The 15799-nt window shown below is 40.2% G+C and overlaps 1 protein-coding gene across 2 annotated transcripts in view; it reads left to right on the top strand.

Moving 5' to 3' along the window:
• Window positions 1-15799, top strand: part of TRAPPC12 (trafficking protein particle complex subunit 12) — a 75602-nt gene that overhangs the window by 52574 nt on the left and 7229 nt on the right. For both annotated transcript variants that reach the window (XM_075201499.1, XM_075201498.1), the window contains exons 8-9: window positions 4761-4834; window positions 9023-9121. In XM_075201499.1, the coding sequence (XP_075057600.1) occupies window positions 4761-4834; window positions 9023-9121 (173 nt within the window). The remainder of the gene's footprint in view (window positions 1-4760; window positions 4835-9022; window positions 9122-15799) is intronic.

The raw sequence follows: 15799 nt of genomic DNA, 5'->3' as shown, positions 1-15799 counted from the left end.
TGGGCATTTGCGCCAACTTTGTGACCTTTGTTCCTAAGTTACTGTTTAATGCTTTACTCTCATATCTTGACATCTGCAGTTTAGAACACCCAATGCAAACCTTTACCAGATAGTGTAACCAAGTATTCTACAGTATATATGACCAGACACGTATGAAATGGCTAACATGCATACCTACCATAAATTCATACCTTAATAAAGGCTTTGAGGCTGGGGGAAATCTTGTACAAGAGAGGGAATTCCACAGAGTATGTTGAGCCCCCAAAAAGTCATGTGACCAGGAATAGGAGCAAGCAATAAATGTGATTTTGGGCAGAGGGGTTGAGTTGGGAGTTATTTTAAGACCAGGGATGAGATGTTTGATGGTGCAGTTTTGTTAATGGCTTCAATTTCATATTGGAACTGCAGTAGAAGAATGTTTTGTGAAGGAAAATTAGTCTAACCTCTGAATTCAAAATAGTTTGCAGGGGTACAAGTTTGGTTATGGAAAAGACCAGTAAGAAAGGAATTGCAATAGTCAATGCAGGAGGCTGAATGCATGAATTAAACCACTTGTGTCTTTATACAATATGTTCCTGTTCTGGAGATGTGGGACCACTTCTGAGTGCAGGATGTCATCTACTCAGTGAGTTTAAGGGGATAGGGCTTATTGTCATGTTTTCAACAGATGTCAGGTAAGTAGTTTTTGTTGGTTGGTGGGAAGATTTATTCGCTCAGCTTTTAGGACATTGCATTTAATGTGGGGAGAGGACATCCAATATGAAAAGGCCGATAGGTATTCAGTGACACGGCCAACACTGGTCTTCGGAGTGGATGAATTGTTCTGTCATCCACATAGAGGTGATCCTGAAAACCAAAGGCTTCCTGTATTGTATTACACTTGGTGGATGGAGGCAGGGATTGACATTAAACTAATTAGTAGCGCCCATTGTTGGGACAGAGTTTATGGTCACCCCCATTCCTGCTAAGCACCTGCCCCTTTTTTGCCCTGACTTGCAGGGTGCTCGGGAGATGAAAGCCTTGTGCACACATTGTGTTATATTTATGGCGCTGTACCCAGTGCCATTATTGCAAAATAATTTTGTAAACTTGTTTTAGAAATGCCCTTTTCTGTGTCCCACCTATGTAGTTGTCATTGTTTATATAGAATGATTAGGGACCCGGCGCTGCACTCAGTTGTTGGTGGATTACACCCATTATCCTGGAATGCTTAATGAACATCATTACAATGCGGTTTTTGTATTTTAAATATTCAGAAAAAGTGGAGAAAATCTGTACTGCTTAACATTAGAAAATAGGTACATGTCCAGGGACATGTCCAGGGACAAAGCTTTAAATACGAATACTGTTGTAAATGGTGTAATAAGATCTGTTCTGCATTACAAACCATACAAATGCTGATTATCTGAGACCACGTGCTTAACTGTTCATGCATAAAAGGGAGGAAATGTTTAAATTTTATTATCCGTACCTACCCAAATGGAGCTTACAATTTAACTTCCCTACCACGTGTGAACACACTGTAGGGTGCATATTTGACAGTGGGCAATTAACCTATCGATATGTTTTTGTTGTGTGGGAGGAAAGCAGAGCACCTGGAAAAAAAGCCAAGCAAACACGAGAACATATAACCTCATGACCACTGTGCCACCTAATGACCACTGTGCCACCTCATGTGAATAGAAGGAAGAGAGGAAACAGGAAAATACATATTTTACATTTTCGAGAAAACAAATATATGAAATATGTTTCTTGTGGATAAAATGCAAGCTTGCGTCTTTATACCAGAGCAGGGTGCTTCACCATGAACAGTGCCTATGTGCAGGAACTGCATGTCAGAACACTGCTGCTCTATCTTGATGTCTGCGGGGATACTCTGCTCCAGACCTGCTCTGTTATTCCTCTCTAGCACAGTCTCCTATAGATCTAATTAGGAGTGTCTTGTGGTGAGACGGGGACGTTTTTGCAGGGAGAAGCCGTGATGGGAAGGTCATGCTGAAGGAGGGAGCAGCTGAGGGCAGAACCTCTCAGACACATCACAGCACAGTTGGCTGGCTCAGAGTTGATGGCTGTGAAACCACTTTCCATACATGGACACTTCCAGACCCCTCTCTCAACGGATTTAAAATCAATGCCGTTAGAATTCTTCCTCCCCTCTGTCAGGCACACACTTAGGACAATTGATTTTAGCCAGATGCCGTTAATGATGTATTTTTTTATTGTATGTTATGAAATAATACCTCTGCCAGTTTGTCCCTGTCATTTCAATTTCCACCCTTTCTATCATGCGCTTATTGCGTTTCTGCAGAGTCTGTGGCAGTTCAATACACATAGTCGGTGACCTGCGTCCAAGACTCTAGGGGACACCAGCGCTCCTTACGAAGACAACAGACAACTCTCAGTGGGAGAGAGAGACAAGGATGCACAACATCTTATAAATCTGATGTATTATATAGGTCTGCCTGGTAACAAAACCCTCGCTTCAAATTACTATTTACAACAGAATTTGAAAGCTTGTCACAACATTTTTAGTCTTTGAAAGAAAAAAAAAAACAACAATAGCAACTTTTTACATAGATATGTTGTGAAATATACAACAATATGCGTTTTCCCACACAGGTCACAAATTATATTGTGACCTTTTCGTCATGTTAGTACATGGCTGCTGGTTCTGATCACTATGTGGTGTGTCTTCAGGAACTGCAGGTGTTAAACCGCTGCCTGAGTTATAACAGGAAGGTGGATGGCTAGAAATAGAGGAGAGGGAAAGTGACAGCCTGAGAATATTTGATAAGAGTCACACTTGCAATTACCCGTAGACACTTGCACCTGGCAAATACACAGCACCTAGCAGAGCTCACGTCTAGACATAGCCGGTGGCAGGGTGACGTCTTGCACGCTTCAGCCACTATGACTTTCAGAGGGAGGGAAATGCATTGTGGGATATTTACAGAGTGCAAATGTTGCAGTAGCCTAAGCAGCCAGTTGGCTTGGATTAATCTAGGGCTAGTTGGAGGTGGTCTGAATGCTGTTACTTCACATTTGTACTTTGTTCGTAAATAATTCCCATTGTGTTGATATTTGTACCTGCTGTTTGAAGCCACATTAAGAACAAGGAGAGAAAAAAAAGAAAATAGTGTTTTGTCCGCCCCAAAAATATCGTAGGTGGTTTCTTTGGTACTCAAAGGGATTGTTAGTGAAAGAAGAATAATTATTGTTTTGCCATTTTTAAATTATGATTTTATTTTTTTTGCATATTTAGTTTAACTTATTGCCTTGTACACACCCCCCTGCAGCTCTTACTTTATGCATCACTTTATGTTTTTGCTTTCTCCCTGTACTCTCCCTGTCTTTCTATCCTCATTTTCCTGTTTCCCCAGAGCTGCTCTCTGGAAATGTAATTTTGCACTGTATGTAAAGCAGAGTGTAAAGCAAATCTGTGTCATAACCAAAGGTAAAATAAATAACTCTGCCTCGATAATATGAAGTCACCTGAAGATTAAAAGCCCCTTTCTTCTCCTGTAATGTGAATCCCTATTGTTATTTGTTATAAATCCACTTTTGCTTGTGGATTAATTGCATTTTTGTTGCTGGTGTTTTCTTTGCCATCCAACTTTTAACATGGATCAATACTGATGGTGGTGACCTAAAACAGAGTTGCTCCTATTTAAGGGAACATTAATGAAAACTGGTGCGCAGGCAAATGTGCGTACAAAGTACTGTAACCATAGCAACCAATCAGGTTCTAATGTCTGTTTTTTGCTTTGTTTTTAGTTTAAGAAATAAAAACACATCTGGTTGTTATGGGTTACAGCATCTTCTCTTCTTTGCATATCTACCTGTTCACCAGATTTCATAAATTACTCCTGATATAGTGTTAGAGTTTGCAGAGATAAAGTGGGAACAAAATGTATCATACATTGCCTTCTGCAATAATAACACTGTATGTGCATGTGTGTATATAGTGATGAAGATGAGCTCAGGTTTTGGAAATTCGTTCTCTTGCTCCAAGAGCTTGCAATCTAACACTGCAGGCTATAGAGAGAGAGGAAGATATCTGCAGATCAGTGGGCTGGAGGATGTGCTGTAATCTCCTGCACCAGTTCGTTGCTGGTCCCATCAGCACTGAGAAGATTAGTGAGCCTCTTTGATCTTGTAACATTGGCAGATGCTTAGCTCCATGTAGGCTGCCAGCTACAGAACAAAAGGGGGATGTAGTTGAGCTCAGCAGTTTCTCTTGGGTTTCATGCTGCCAAAAGCTGACAACTATATGGCTCAGACGCCCCCATCTCTGTCTACACTGGCATTACAATCATTTAAAAATACCTCCAGCATCCACAATATCATGTTTTGCTTCTGTAAAAAAAAAAAAATCCGGCCTCTAATATCATCCGGTGCACACATTGTATATGCATGTTAATGTTTTTATGACACAGAATTTTTGTCATTGTAATTAGCATTTCCGCAATGTAGCAGGAAAGGTTGCAGAAGGTTTTGCATTCCTGCATCATCTATGCAGAACTCCCATTCTGTGAACTATTCGAGCTAGTCCCTTCCTGAAAGATGGGGAAAGCGGTTGTTTTTTTTTTCCTTCTTTGTCTTGACTTGCAGCCTACAGAGTATTAAAAATTCTAGCCTGAAACCCAGCAGTGTTAACAAGGGGGGACCTTTTAAATCAAAATTCATAGGACCAATGATTGATGGCTAGAAAGAACCTGTAATTTATTTGTGCACATTCACAAGCTGATCCTTTTTTGCAGCCTCTGTTCAGCTGTGGAGGTCACGTCTGGGCCGGGTGATGTACTCCATGGCAAACTGTCTGCTAATGATGAAGGTACGTGGGCGGCAGCAAACTGCAGAGTTACCGTATATACCAGAGAAGAATGCCAAGCCAGGTTCTAGAATGCTGTCTTGGAATGCTCAGAAAGGAAGCGTGTTACACTACATTCACTATAAACCTTTTTTATTTTCAATATACCTTATGTGTCACAAATAATATTGAAATAATATTGTTGATTGTTTAACAGAAGCAATTTAGTGTGTTAATTGCACAGTTCTGCCGTGTGTATGATTTAAGGTAAAACTGATGGATCCCTTGTTAATACACGAGGTGAAGAGAGGAGATAACTACATTGATATTTTGATTCCAGTGGAGTTGAGGAGAAGCATTTTATTCATTCTTTTTCTAATTCTAAAATTCTATGTAGTTTTAATATCTGACCTTATTAACAAGTCTCCTTACACAGGAGCAAAAGCCTGACATAGATGTTTATTTAAGGGTACATATTGCAAGGCGATAGTACATCCGTCCTCATTGCAGCAGCCTGCATTGCGTTCTCCTGGTCAGTTTTACAAGTGCTGTTTGCATATGTATTGTAGTTAGGGAGATATATACCCTAATAATAAATCGGGTTTCTTTATTATATAGTCCTTTTCTATTCTCTGCACAAGGAATGCACCCCCCCCTCCTGCCTAATGTCCGTAATGGTATGCGGGCCAATACATTGGGGGCAGGATAGAAAATTTAATTTAAAACATTATTTTTTGTTTTAAACTACATGATCCCCCCCCTACTAGTACTTTGGTGGGGATTTCTCTTCTCCCCAGTATCTCTACCCGTTGCTCTGAACAGAGTCCCGATACTTAAAATCAACCAATACTTCAGCTGGTCAGCTGCAGTAAATCTCTGTATGCCATGGGGAGGGATCTGAAGTGCACAGTGTACAATGACAACTGACCCCTGATTGTATCATTGTCATCTAAAGTAGAAGTAATGTGTTTTTTTACAAACCATAAAACAAAGTGAATAACTCCTTTCACATGCAAGGTAGTTTTTATATCTAATGTTTGTTGAATTTTGTAAATTGTGTCTGTGAAGCAATCAAATACATGGTTTTTGTCACAGGAGGAGGAAGAAACAAGTTAGGGTGGGGGGCTCTAATCTGCCAATTAATGCATGAAGTATATATTTGCAGGATGTCAAAATCCCCCCTCAAGTCCAAACTCGGTGAATCAAACTTAAAAGAGAAACTGCAATGCTGCCATTTGTATCGCTAACACAGAGTCCTAATATATAATATATATATTATGCACCTGTCAAGGGGTGGGATATATTAGGCAGCAAGTGGAAAGTCAGTTCTTGAAGTTGATGTTTTGGAAGCAGGAAAAATGGTCAAGCGTGAGGATCTGAGCAACTTTGACAAGGGCCAAATTCTGATGGCTAGATGACTGGGTCAGAGCATCTCCAAAATGGCAGATCTTGTGGGATGTTCCTTGTATGCAGTGGTTAGTACCTACCAAAAGAGGTCACAACCAGTGATAGGGTCCTATTCGCCCAAGGCTCATTTGTGCCTCTGGGGAGGGCTGGCTAGCCCATCTGGTCCAATCCCACAGAAGAGCTACAGTAACATAAATTGCAAAAACAAGTTAATGCTGGCTGTGATAGAAAGTTGTCAGCACAGCTTGCAGACCGGTCAGAGTATCTATACTAACCCCTGTCCACAGCCGTGAGCACCAGAACTGGACCATGGAGCAATAGAAGAAGGTGGCCTGATCTGATTAAACACATTTTCTTTTACATCATGTGGACAGCTGGGTGCGTGTTCGTCATTTATCTGGGGAAAAGATAACACTAGGATGCACTGTGGGAAGAAGGCAAGCCGACTAAGTGCGATGTTCTGTTGGAAAACCTAGGGTTCTGGCATTTATGTGGATGTTACTTTAACATGTACCACCTAAACATTGTTGCAGACCAAGTACACCCCTTCATGGCAACGGTATTACCTGATAGCCGTGGCCTCTGGGAAAAACAAGTCAGAGCCATGGAGGCCCCACCTCGCAACTTACAGGACTTAAAGGATCTGCTGCGAACGTCTTCGTGCCAGATACCACAGAAAAACCTTCAGAGGCCTTGTAGAATCCATGCCTTGATAGGTCAGAGCTGTTTTTGCAACATGAGGGATACCTACACAATATTAGGCAGGTGGTTTAATGTTGTGGCTGATCGGTGTGAGTGTGTGTGTGTGTGTATAATAAATATAATAATAATAATGTTTGCAATATACTGCAGCAGTGGTTTCCTATCATTCTATGATAAAAGGCTAAGCTGAAATCCCTCCTGCCAAATCCCTGTGATTGGCCATGAATTGAATAGTAGTGAAATGATGACATATGTTACCAGCACATAAATACAGTATTCATATTTGTTCATGATGAAATGTTTTGGCCCTTAGTGGTTGCACAGAATAGAGAGTATTTTAATCCTCTTTATATAGCAATGTAGAGCCAGGTGACCCGGGACATGTTTTAGACACATCAGTGAGTAGAGTTCTGCACTCATCGGATTTGTGTTTGTGGGGAAGAGAGTGTAGGATTTGATACATTTCATGCTACTGAAATAAGATGTCCAGTTTCAGTCTAATCGACAAGTCCTATCACACCCACAAGGTCAGGATGCAGTGGCATCTTAGAAATGATGATGATAATAATATGAAAGGTAGTATTTGTATACTAAACACCATGCTCAGAATTATATACATCTTAGGGTGTGTTACCCTCATTCCTAGCTCTTTTGCACAGTGGATTTCAAGGTGACCATATATTTAAGCACAAGAACAACAGATTTTAAAGGTGATGCTCACACCAAGCTCGAAAGAACATTTTTCTCCAGTATTCTGTTTGTTTTGGTGTATATTTGTATTGGACTGTGTGACAGGATGTTGGTTAGTATGTCTATCATAAAATAACATTGAAAATGTTTTGCATTTTTAGTATAATGCTTACCTATAATTTTATAGGTAATTGGTACAGAGAATTTCAAATTGGTGTTTTGTGTTTGTTATTTTTTCTGTTCAGTGTTTCTCAAGCCATTGTAGCACAAACAAAACCTGGTATAGTGTGATAGTCAAGGTGTGTTTAGTTGAAAGTATCTGCTAACAATTGTAGGCTGGTGATGATCTTGCTTTTGTTTATCTGAGCAAATATGAGACTGCAGAAGGTGTGCTGTATGTCGCCATCTAGGGGGCATTTCTTGCATTTCAGCTTTGCAGTACATTTTATTTATTTCTTTTTTTTGTATTTTTTTTGCATGGTTTCATTTTTGTGGAATGGTTTAATCATTAGCACTGAATTTAAATATGTTCATTCAACACATCCGTTTACAAAGTGCTTGACTGCACCACAAGACATTATTGATTCACTGGTAGTAACTATTTATGTGCTATATTCCCTGTAGATATTTCATTTGGCCCCTGTAAAATGAATATTTGAAGCATTGCAATTAAACTTACACCTGATGCTTTACTTAAAAATGTTTAGGTTAGCTGATCGATGATAGACTAATGTATTGTATTACATTGTGTTCTTAAAAAACTATGCCCTACAAAAATTAGCGCACCTCTACATTAGGTTTTCATTATGATTTAAAGCTGCTTGTATTTTAAGTACTTACATGAAGAGACCCACCTATATACTATAACTATTTTCTCATTTGAAAAGTGGAGATGTTGCCTATAACAACCAATCAGATTTTAGCTGTCATTATGTAGAATGTACTAAATAAATAACTAGAATCTGGTTGCTATAGGCAACACCTCCACTTTTCAAAACCCGCCAGAAACTTGCAGCTTGATACACTTACCCCCAGTTGCCAGATTAGGGGTTGCCGTATTTTATCTCTTTATTACATAATGTCTTTTCTGAGAGAGAGAGACCTATTGTGTTTGAACAATTAAAATAAAAAAAAAATCAATTTGTAAGTAAATATAGTTAACACAGTATAGTTATGTAATGTTTCAAATAGTTTCCCATTTTGGATCATAATTTATCATTTTCCGATAGCAATTAAGAGTTTGTCCTTTAAATATATAACCTTTGTATAATCTGTGCCGTATGGATTATCAGCATCCATTCTATGTAGTTTGGTTTGTTGGGTTGGTTATCTCTGGTCTAGTGCATCTTATGTGCAGTGTGCTGGTGGTAGAAGGTTTATGTACTGATACACGGTTTGCTTTTTCCCTCCCAGGACTACGTTCTGGCTGTAGACGCATATCACACAGTTACAGAGTATTATCCGGAGCAGGAGCCTCAGTTGCTGAGTGGCATCGGGAGGATTTTTCTTCAGGTAATTGCAGACAAGATAACCAATACATTTTCTTCCATCTAGTTATGTGGTCATTAAATAAGATGAAATATTGGGAGAGAAAACCCCACAGGGGACCTTATTTGTTCTAGTGTTCATCCTCTAAATTGGACATTAGAATTATTAGGTAATGATTAGTAGGTCTAGAAGCATTTCTAAATGATGTGTTGATGCAGGTATAGAGCACAGGAGAGTAAGAACTCCCGCAGGAGACTGCTACAATCTCACAGGAATATGTAAGCCCTGGGCTTGTGAAACTCCGCTGTAATCCCCCTGTCAGAGTTATTCTAGCTTTTTGCACTGGTTGGCATATCAGTCCTGACAGGTGTCCAGAATATCTTGTATTACTGTGTGAATGCAATAGGGCCTTCAGCTGACTGTGACCTTCGTGGCTGCATTGGGCCATACAAGGCCACATTCTGTGTTCTCACGTGGCATCGTCCCTGTGTGTGTGTCCGTCCGTGTGTGTGTGTGTGTGGTGGGGATGGCTGGGTATGTACAATATGGAGCACTTTCGTCATCTCTATAAGAACTGGAGGCCATCTTTCTTGGTGAGAACCTACTAGAAGCCGTTACGAATTTATCTAACAGAACTCTAAGAAGAGTTGACGTTGACCTGTAGGCAGTATGCGGCACTTGTTATGGCTTCATGCACCTTAGTATATTGTTTAGCATTTCCATTTATTTTTGCTTGTTATCCCCCCGTCCTCCTTTGCCACCCATGATAATAATTTAGGGCCTGATTCATTAAGGATCTTAACTTGAAAAACTTCTTATTTCAGTCTCCTGGACAAAACCATGTTACAATGCAAGGGGTGCAAATTAGTTTTCTCTTTTGCGCATAAGTTAAATACTGACTGTTATTTCATGTAACACACAAATACTTGATAACTTATTTGTACACTGAAATTTAAAGTTGATATTTGTGTGCTACATGAAAAAACAGTCAGTATTTAACTTATGCGCAAAACAGAAAACTAATTTGCACCCCTTGCATTGTAACATGGCCCCTAATCTTTAGATGTTTTATTCTCTGATAAGCTCCTGAAATTTTCGTCTTTATATTTGTATATACTTTTTTCTCTATAAAAAAGTATTTTATTTTTAGTGGTTGACAAGTTTGTTTTCTACCAGTACTTAACAATTCTAATTTACTACATTACCTGCTAAATTAAATAAATGAGGCAGGAGTAGCTTTTTTTATATGGCTGCAATTTACAAACCATTAAGTATATAATTGATCCTTTTTGTGGAAGAAACACTGTACTATGAAATGCTCTGGTGGTCCAAGGCTTCACCTTTCATGTCCTCCTCAGAGATGGATGGGTTCTGCTTTGCGGTGAGTTTAGCAGTTTTATCAGAGAGGTTTTTTTTAGCACTTCCAGATCTTGCCTTAATATCAACAGTTCCCCTTAATTCCCATTTCTTAATGATTCTGACAGTGAAGATTCCAAGCTTAGAACCTTTATATATTTATTATAGCGATCCTCTGCTGCGCTTTTCTTTATTTACAAGTCCTGTATCAGCAGCTTAGAGGTGCCCATAGTTGATGAGAGTAGCTATGACATCCTGAGAGGTTAGAGCGATGGGTGACAGGTGGCCCTCCAAACCTTCACCAGTGGCCCCAGCTCCATTCTGCTTTATGCTCATCCTGTCCTGTCTCTGTGTTATGCCCTGTGTGCCCCAGCTCATATTCACAGCTCATTCAAGACTGACCTTGATCTTATTACTTCCTTGCCCGGAGCAGCCAACTTGACCACATCCACACAATGTACAGAGGTCACGCAGTACATCCTTCACAGAGTGATGTCTGATGGTTTCATTAATGCTAGGTTAGAAGTTTTTTAGGTGTAGGCCCTTATGTTCTACACCATTGGGATGCAAATTTGCTGCCCACTTATACATGTGAACAGACCTTTTATTTCATGGGGCACATTAAAAACAACCAGCGTAACAGCTTGACAGATGGAAACCTCTGCAGAATTGCGTTGTCTGTTCCATCCTTACACCTAACTTTCAAAAGCTTGTGGAAAACCTGTTCACACAGAAGTCACATTGAATTGTCAGATTTGTTTGTTATAGTTTATAACACTTGATTATAATAGTTTAAGTGCCTGCTGATATGTTACATTGGTTGTTTAAACTTATTACTTAAGGATAGGTAGCCTGCTGCCCTTGAAGTGTATTAGATTGCCTGTGGTTTGGGGGGAAGGGAGTTAGAGCATTTATTCAAATTTGTAATTGTCCTCATCTGACTTAAGTTCAGACCTAATAAGTCAATCAAGTTTTGTAACAAAAAATTTATTAATATGATATATCCTACTTGTGTGTCACCACACAGTGACAGAATGGTGTATTGCATCGTTGTGGACACTATCACACCCACTTCACTAGAAAGTGGATGGAATCTGGGAGAAAGCCCTGGTCTCCCGGAGGTCCAGGAGAACTACCTGAAATTCGGGAGTCTCCCAGACATACCGGGAGGGTAGGTAAGTATGTGATATATATCATGTTTGGGTCCTGAACATATGCAGACTTCAAGTCTGTTTATTGATAATGCAGCTACTTGTTGAAACAATGAAAATTCACTGACATTGATAGAGAAAAACTACAGAGATAACAACTGCAGGTCTACCATGTAAAATGTAGACCCTTCTGCCAAAATTAATCTATAGAAAAGTGTTAATTTTTAATATTTCAATCAATTTAAATATAAATTATACACGAATGTGACGATGTTCTCCATATTTTGGGAGTCCCCTTAAAAGCTGCAGGAGTAAGTTATGTGTAACTTATAGCTGCAACGTAGCATAAATCTTTCTGGTGTTTGCCTGGTTTCATTACAATGCTGCAAAGGCCCATCAAATGTTTAACAAATGGGGGAAAAATACAAGGTCAAATTCCACCTAGCAGCAAAGGGGAAACAGAAGTATATTGGGGAAGGTGTGTAAATGAGTGGATTAGTGTATTTTGAGAAAGGAAAGTGCCTGAGGGGTATTAAATCAGCTTTACGGCAGTAAATGAGCTTTCTCCCGGCTTTGTGCAGTTAGAAATGTTAACATGTAGCTGTAGGGGAGGTGGATGCAGGATGTTATATGTGGTCAGGTTCCGACAGATACGATGGTGAGATTTCTACGCCGACATCGCCTGCCATACAATAGACACATCTCTCATTCTGGCAGGGAACAAACTACAATATGTCACAGGCTTGTCAGCTATTCAGTGGTATCAGTCAGCATCTGATTACATGGACAGATCTAGGCAATGTTGTATTTTCTCACAACAGATCCTTAATTTCCCTTTGTTCCCCTCTGATATCAGACCACAGAATTAAGAGAGAAACAGCATTTTCCAGCCAAACTGCATGTTTTTCATGTAGATGCTACCTTGGCGGCAGCCAGTTTGGCCGTGTAGGCCATGGATAGTGCATTTGTGTGTTTTATGGAAAAATTCCAGTGTTTTCCTAGTCTGGTAGCATTCTCTCTATAGCTGAAAAACCCCTGAATGCGTACAATGTTCAGATATATGGCATTTAAATATTTCTCATATCCAGAGGCCATATATGCCAGAAAGTCACACCCACCTGTTTACACAACCATCGCCCATCTACATTGTTGACACCCATCATAATTAATGGACTTGTGTTGTTTTCACCTTATCTTGGTGGTCCTACTAGAGCAAAACAGCAGGTCCATCGATTCATCAGAGCAGATGTCCAGTGTCGCCAGTTGTTTCTGGAATTATTATTTATTTATAAGGCACCACAGATTCCATACCGCCGGATACAGAAGCAAGTAAGAAATAGATGAGGTAATACACATAAGTAGCACCGATGAGTGTGAGTAATGCTATTGGGACTCATACGGAGGGCAGCAAAAGACAAGACAGTACAAGAGAGTCAGACAGTAAACAGACATGGAACAATACGTAGAGAGGACCCTGCCGGCGAGACATTCTAAAGGGAGGGGGGGTGGTGAGAGACAGTAGGACCAACAGGGAGAAAAATGGAGATGACAGGCAAGGAAGAGGTGATGGATAGAATGGAATCCTTTTGGTTTTTGGCAGGTTGTTGTTAGAGAGTGTATATGACAGTACCTGGCGTTGAAAAATCTCTATTTAGAGCACAGTTTCTGAAATAAAGATAAAGCACTTGGGCCTGCTTCTCTTGAATGCTAACTTTTACATACCGGATTGATATGTTTTGCATTGATCACCTTTATTGTTTTAAAAACTATAGTTTTCACCATCTATAATTAAATTAACATTTTGGCCATTTAGTAGCCTTGTCCTGAAATGGTTTCTTGTTGTCATTATTGTGCATCTCATCATTAGTCCTGTTCCTTTGCCCTGATTTCATGGCTTTCACAGAACAAGTGGAAGAAGAACTTTGCGGACTACTTATTACCTCATTAATCCTAGATGTTCTGCAGGCGCCACCCCTGCTGTTTTCTAATTCAGACTAAAATGATTGAGAGTGAGAGCAGGTTTAAAGATGTATTATGTAATTTGGCTAGCTAGTAAAAAAAAAAAAAAGCTTCCTAAATCCTATTTAACCTTTTCCTCTCTGTTGTCCACAGACATGTTGGAGAACACTGAGCTATTTAAGTCATTAAGTCTGTGTGCTATTTAGAGAGAACCATTCTATCATTCTATGTGATAATGAAAGGGACCTATCTGTATTTTTATTTTAATTTGTGTAAATGAATGACCCCATGGAGACTCTCTGTACCTTTTTCCACATTTCTCTGCCACCAGTGACTGTTTTAAGTGCACCTGTCGCCCTATACATCTATCTTTTTATTGCCAACAAACATGATACTTTTATGCTTTAAATAAAGTAACATAGTGCAGGAGGTGCGGCCTCTACGGTCCCCAGAGGCGAGGGCCAGGTCACACACACACACTTACCTACCTCCCTAGTAGAGCATTACGGAGGATTCTTCTTTGCATGCTCAGTAGAGCAAAGCAGGTGGCCCAGGAGGTGAGAATGGCTACTGAACCCCTACCCAACTTTTGCTATGGGACCTGGCAGTGCATACTGTTCGTGTGTGCTACTCAGGGAGAAACAATCCTATCAGTGGTAAGGTAAAGTTGTAGTGATCTAGTTTGACTTACTGGCTCAGTGGTCTGTTTATTCTGTGACAACTTCCAGATGCGCTGTAATGACTTCAGATGCACAATAGAGCCACGGAGGCATGGTGTTAAGTGCTGGATGAGCAGTTTGAATAAAATGAATATTTATTACCCACCCAGATTTCGCATTATTAGACAGACAACGGTATTGTCAGTGTTTAAGAGTGTCCTAAAACCTTTACTGAGGACCCCAGAGGTCTTGAGAAGGTTGTGCTGAGATGTAAGGTGCTACATCTGAAGGCATCATTCACCCCTCTGCATATAACCCAGAGACCACCTGGAAGGAGTGGCTTACAGTGATTCCATCGGACCACCTAGATACTAATACTACACATGCAATTCAGAAAGATACTCTCACCGTTCCACATCTGCTGCACCAGTGTGCAGATCCCAACACTGTCTATACCCATTACTTCCAGAGTCTAATCTACGTTACTCACTTTCAAAGCCCTCATCAACTCCTCACCTTGATACATATCTGACCTCCTCACAAGATGATACTCCTCCTCTTCTCCCGTGCTCCTAGCTACTTACAGAACTCCCTACCCCACCTAACCAAACCCCCTCCTCCAACATCCAATCTCTCAAGTGCTCTCTTCAAACCCACCCCTTCACTAAAGCCTATCCAACCTGGTACTACTCCCTCTGGGTTTTCTACCCTCTACTGTCCCACTTCCGTCTTACTTGTCTCAGCACTGCCCTCCAGACTGTAAGCTCTGACGAGCAGGGCCCTCTCTACACTGTGTCACGTCTGCACCTTTGTTAGTCTCCTATGTACTTGTTCTACTTTTTGTATGATTTGTCATTCTGATTGTCCAGTGCTGCAATTTTGTGGTGCCTTGCAAATAAAAGATGATGATCATGATGAACAGGCAGACTTCAAGTCTCCCATTGTCCATTAAGCCAGTAAAGCCACTTTTTTTTAGTTAATATAACATTTTCTTGCTAATGACAAAGAATTATGAATAATTTGTCTTTTCTCTACAGTACATGTAAGTGTTGGATCTGAAATAATTTTTATCCATCTGTTTGGTTTTACTTTAGACCTTTGTGGACCAGTTTAATTGCATTATGCAGTGCTATTGGAAAATTGGCTTGGTATTGACTCTGTTTTATGTAGTTGACATGCCCTTGAACGATCCCATTGAAATGGATTTTTAGCATGTTTTGGGAACCCCTGAATATCCAATCAAAAAAAGCTTCCTATCGTCATGTGCCTGTGGCCACATTAACAGCCCTTATGTGACCACCACACCAAGGCCCTGAAGTTAGAGGTGCATCAGGTTGGACTATTTACAAGCCAGCTTTAAGGATAGACAGGAAAGGCAGTAGCGTTGGGTTACTGGGTGGATCATTGTTATTGGGAGTCTCCACTGTGGAAATATGGTAAAGCCAAGCAAGACTGCCTCTCCCCAGCAGTCTGTCTGGTCAGTAGATTATATTGATGAGTAGGTATATCATTTGTCTTACTTATGAGGTCCTCCTTTCTGAAATCAAATTATACACATAGCGCTGAGCCCTCTTCCT

This window comes from Mixophyes fleayi, chromosome 3, assembly GCF_038048845.1.
Source record: "Mixophyes fleayi isolate aMixFle1 chromosome 3, aMixFle1.hap1, whole genome shotgun sequence".
NCBI classification, from domain to species: domain Eukaryota; kingdom Metazoa; phylum Chordata; class Amphibia; order Anura; family Limnodynastidae; genus Mixophyes; species Mixophyes fleayi.
This window is presented reverse-complemented; position numbering and strand designations above follow the sequence as displayed.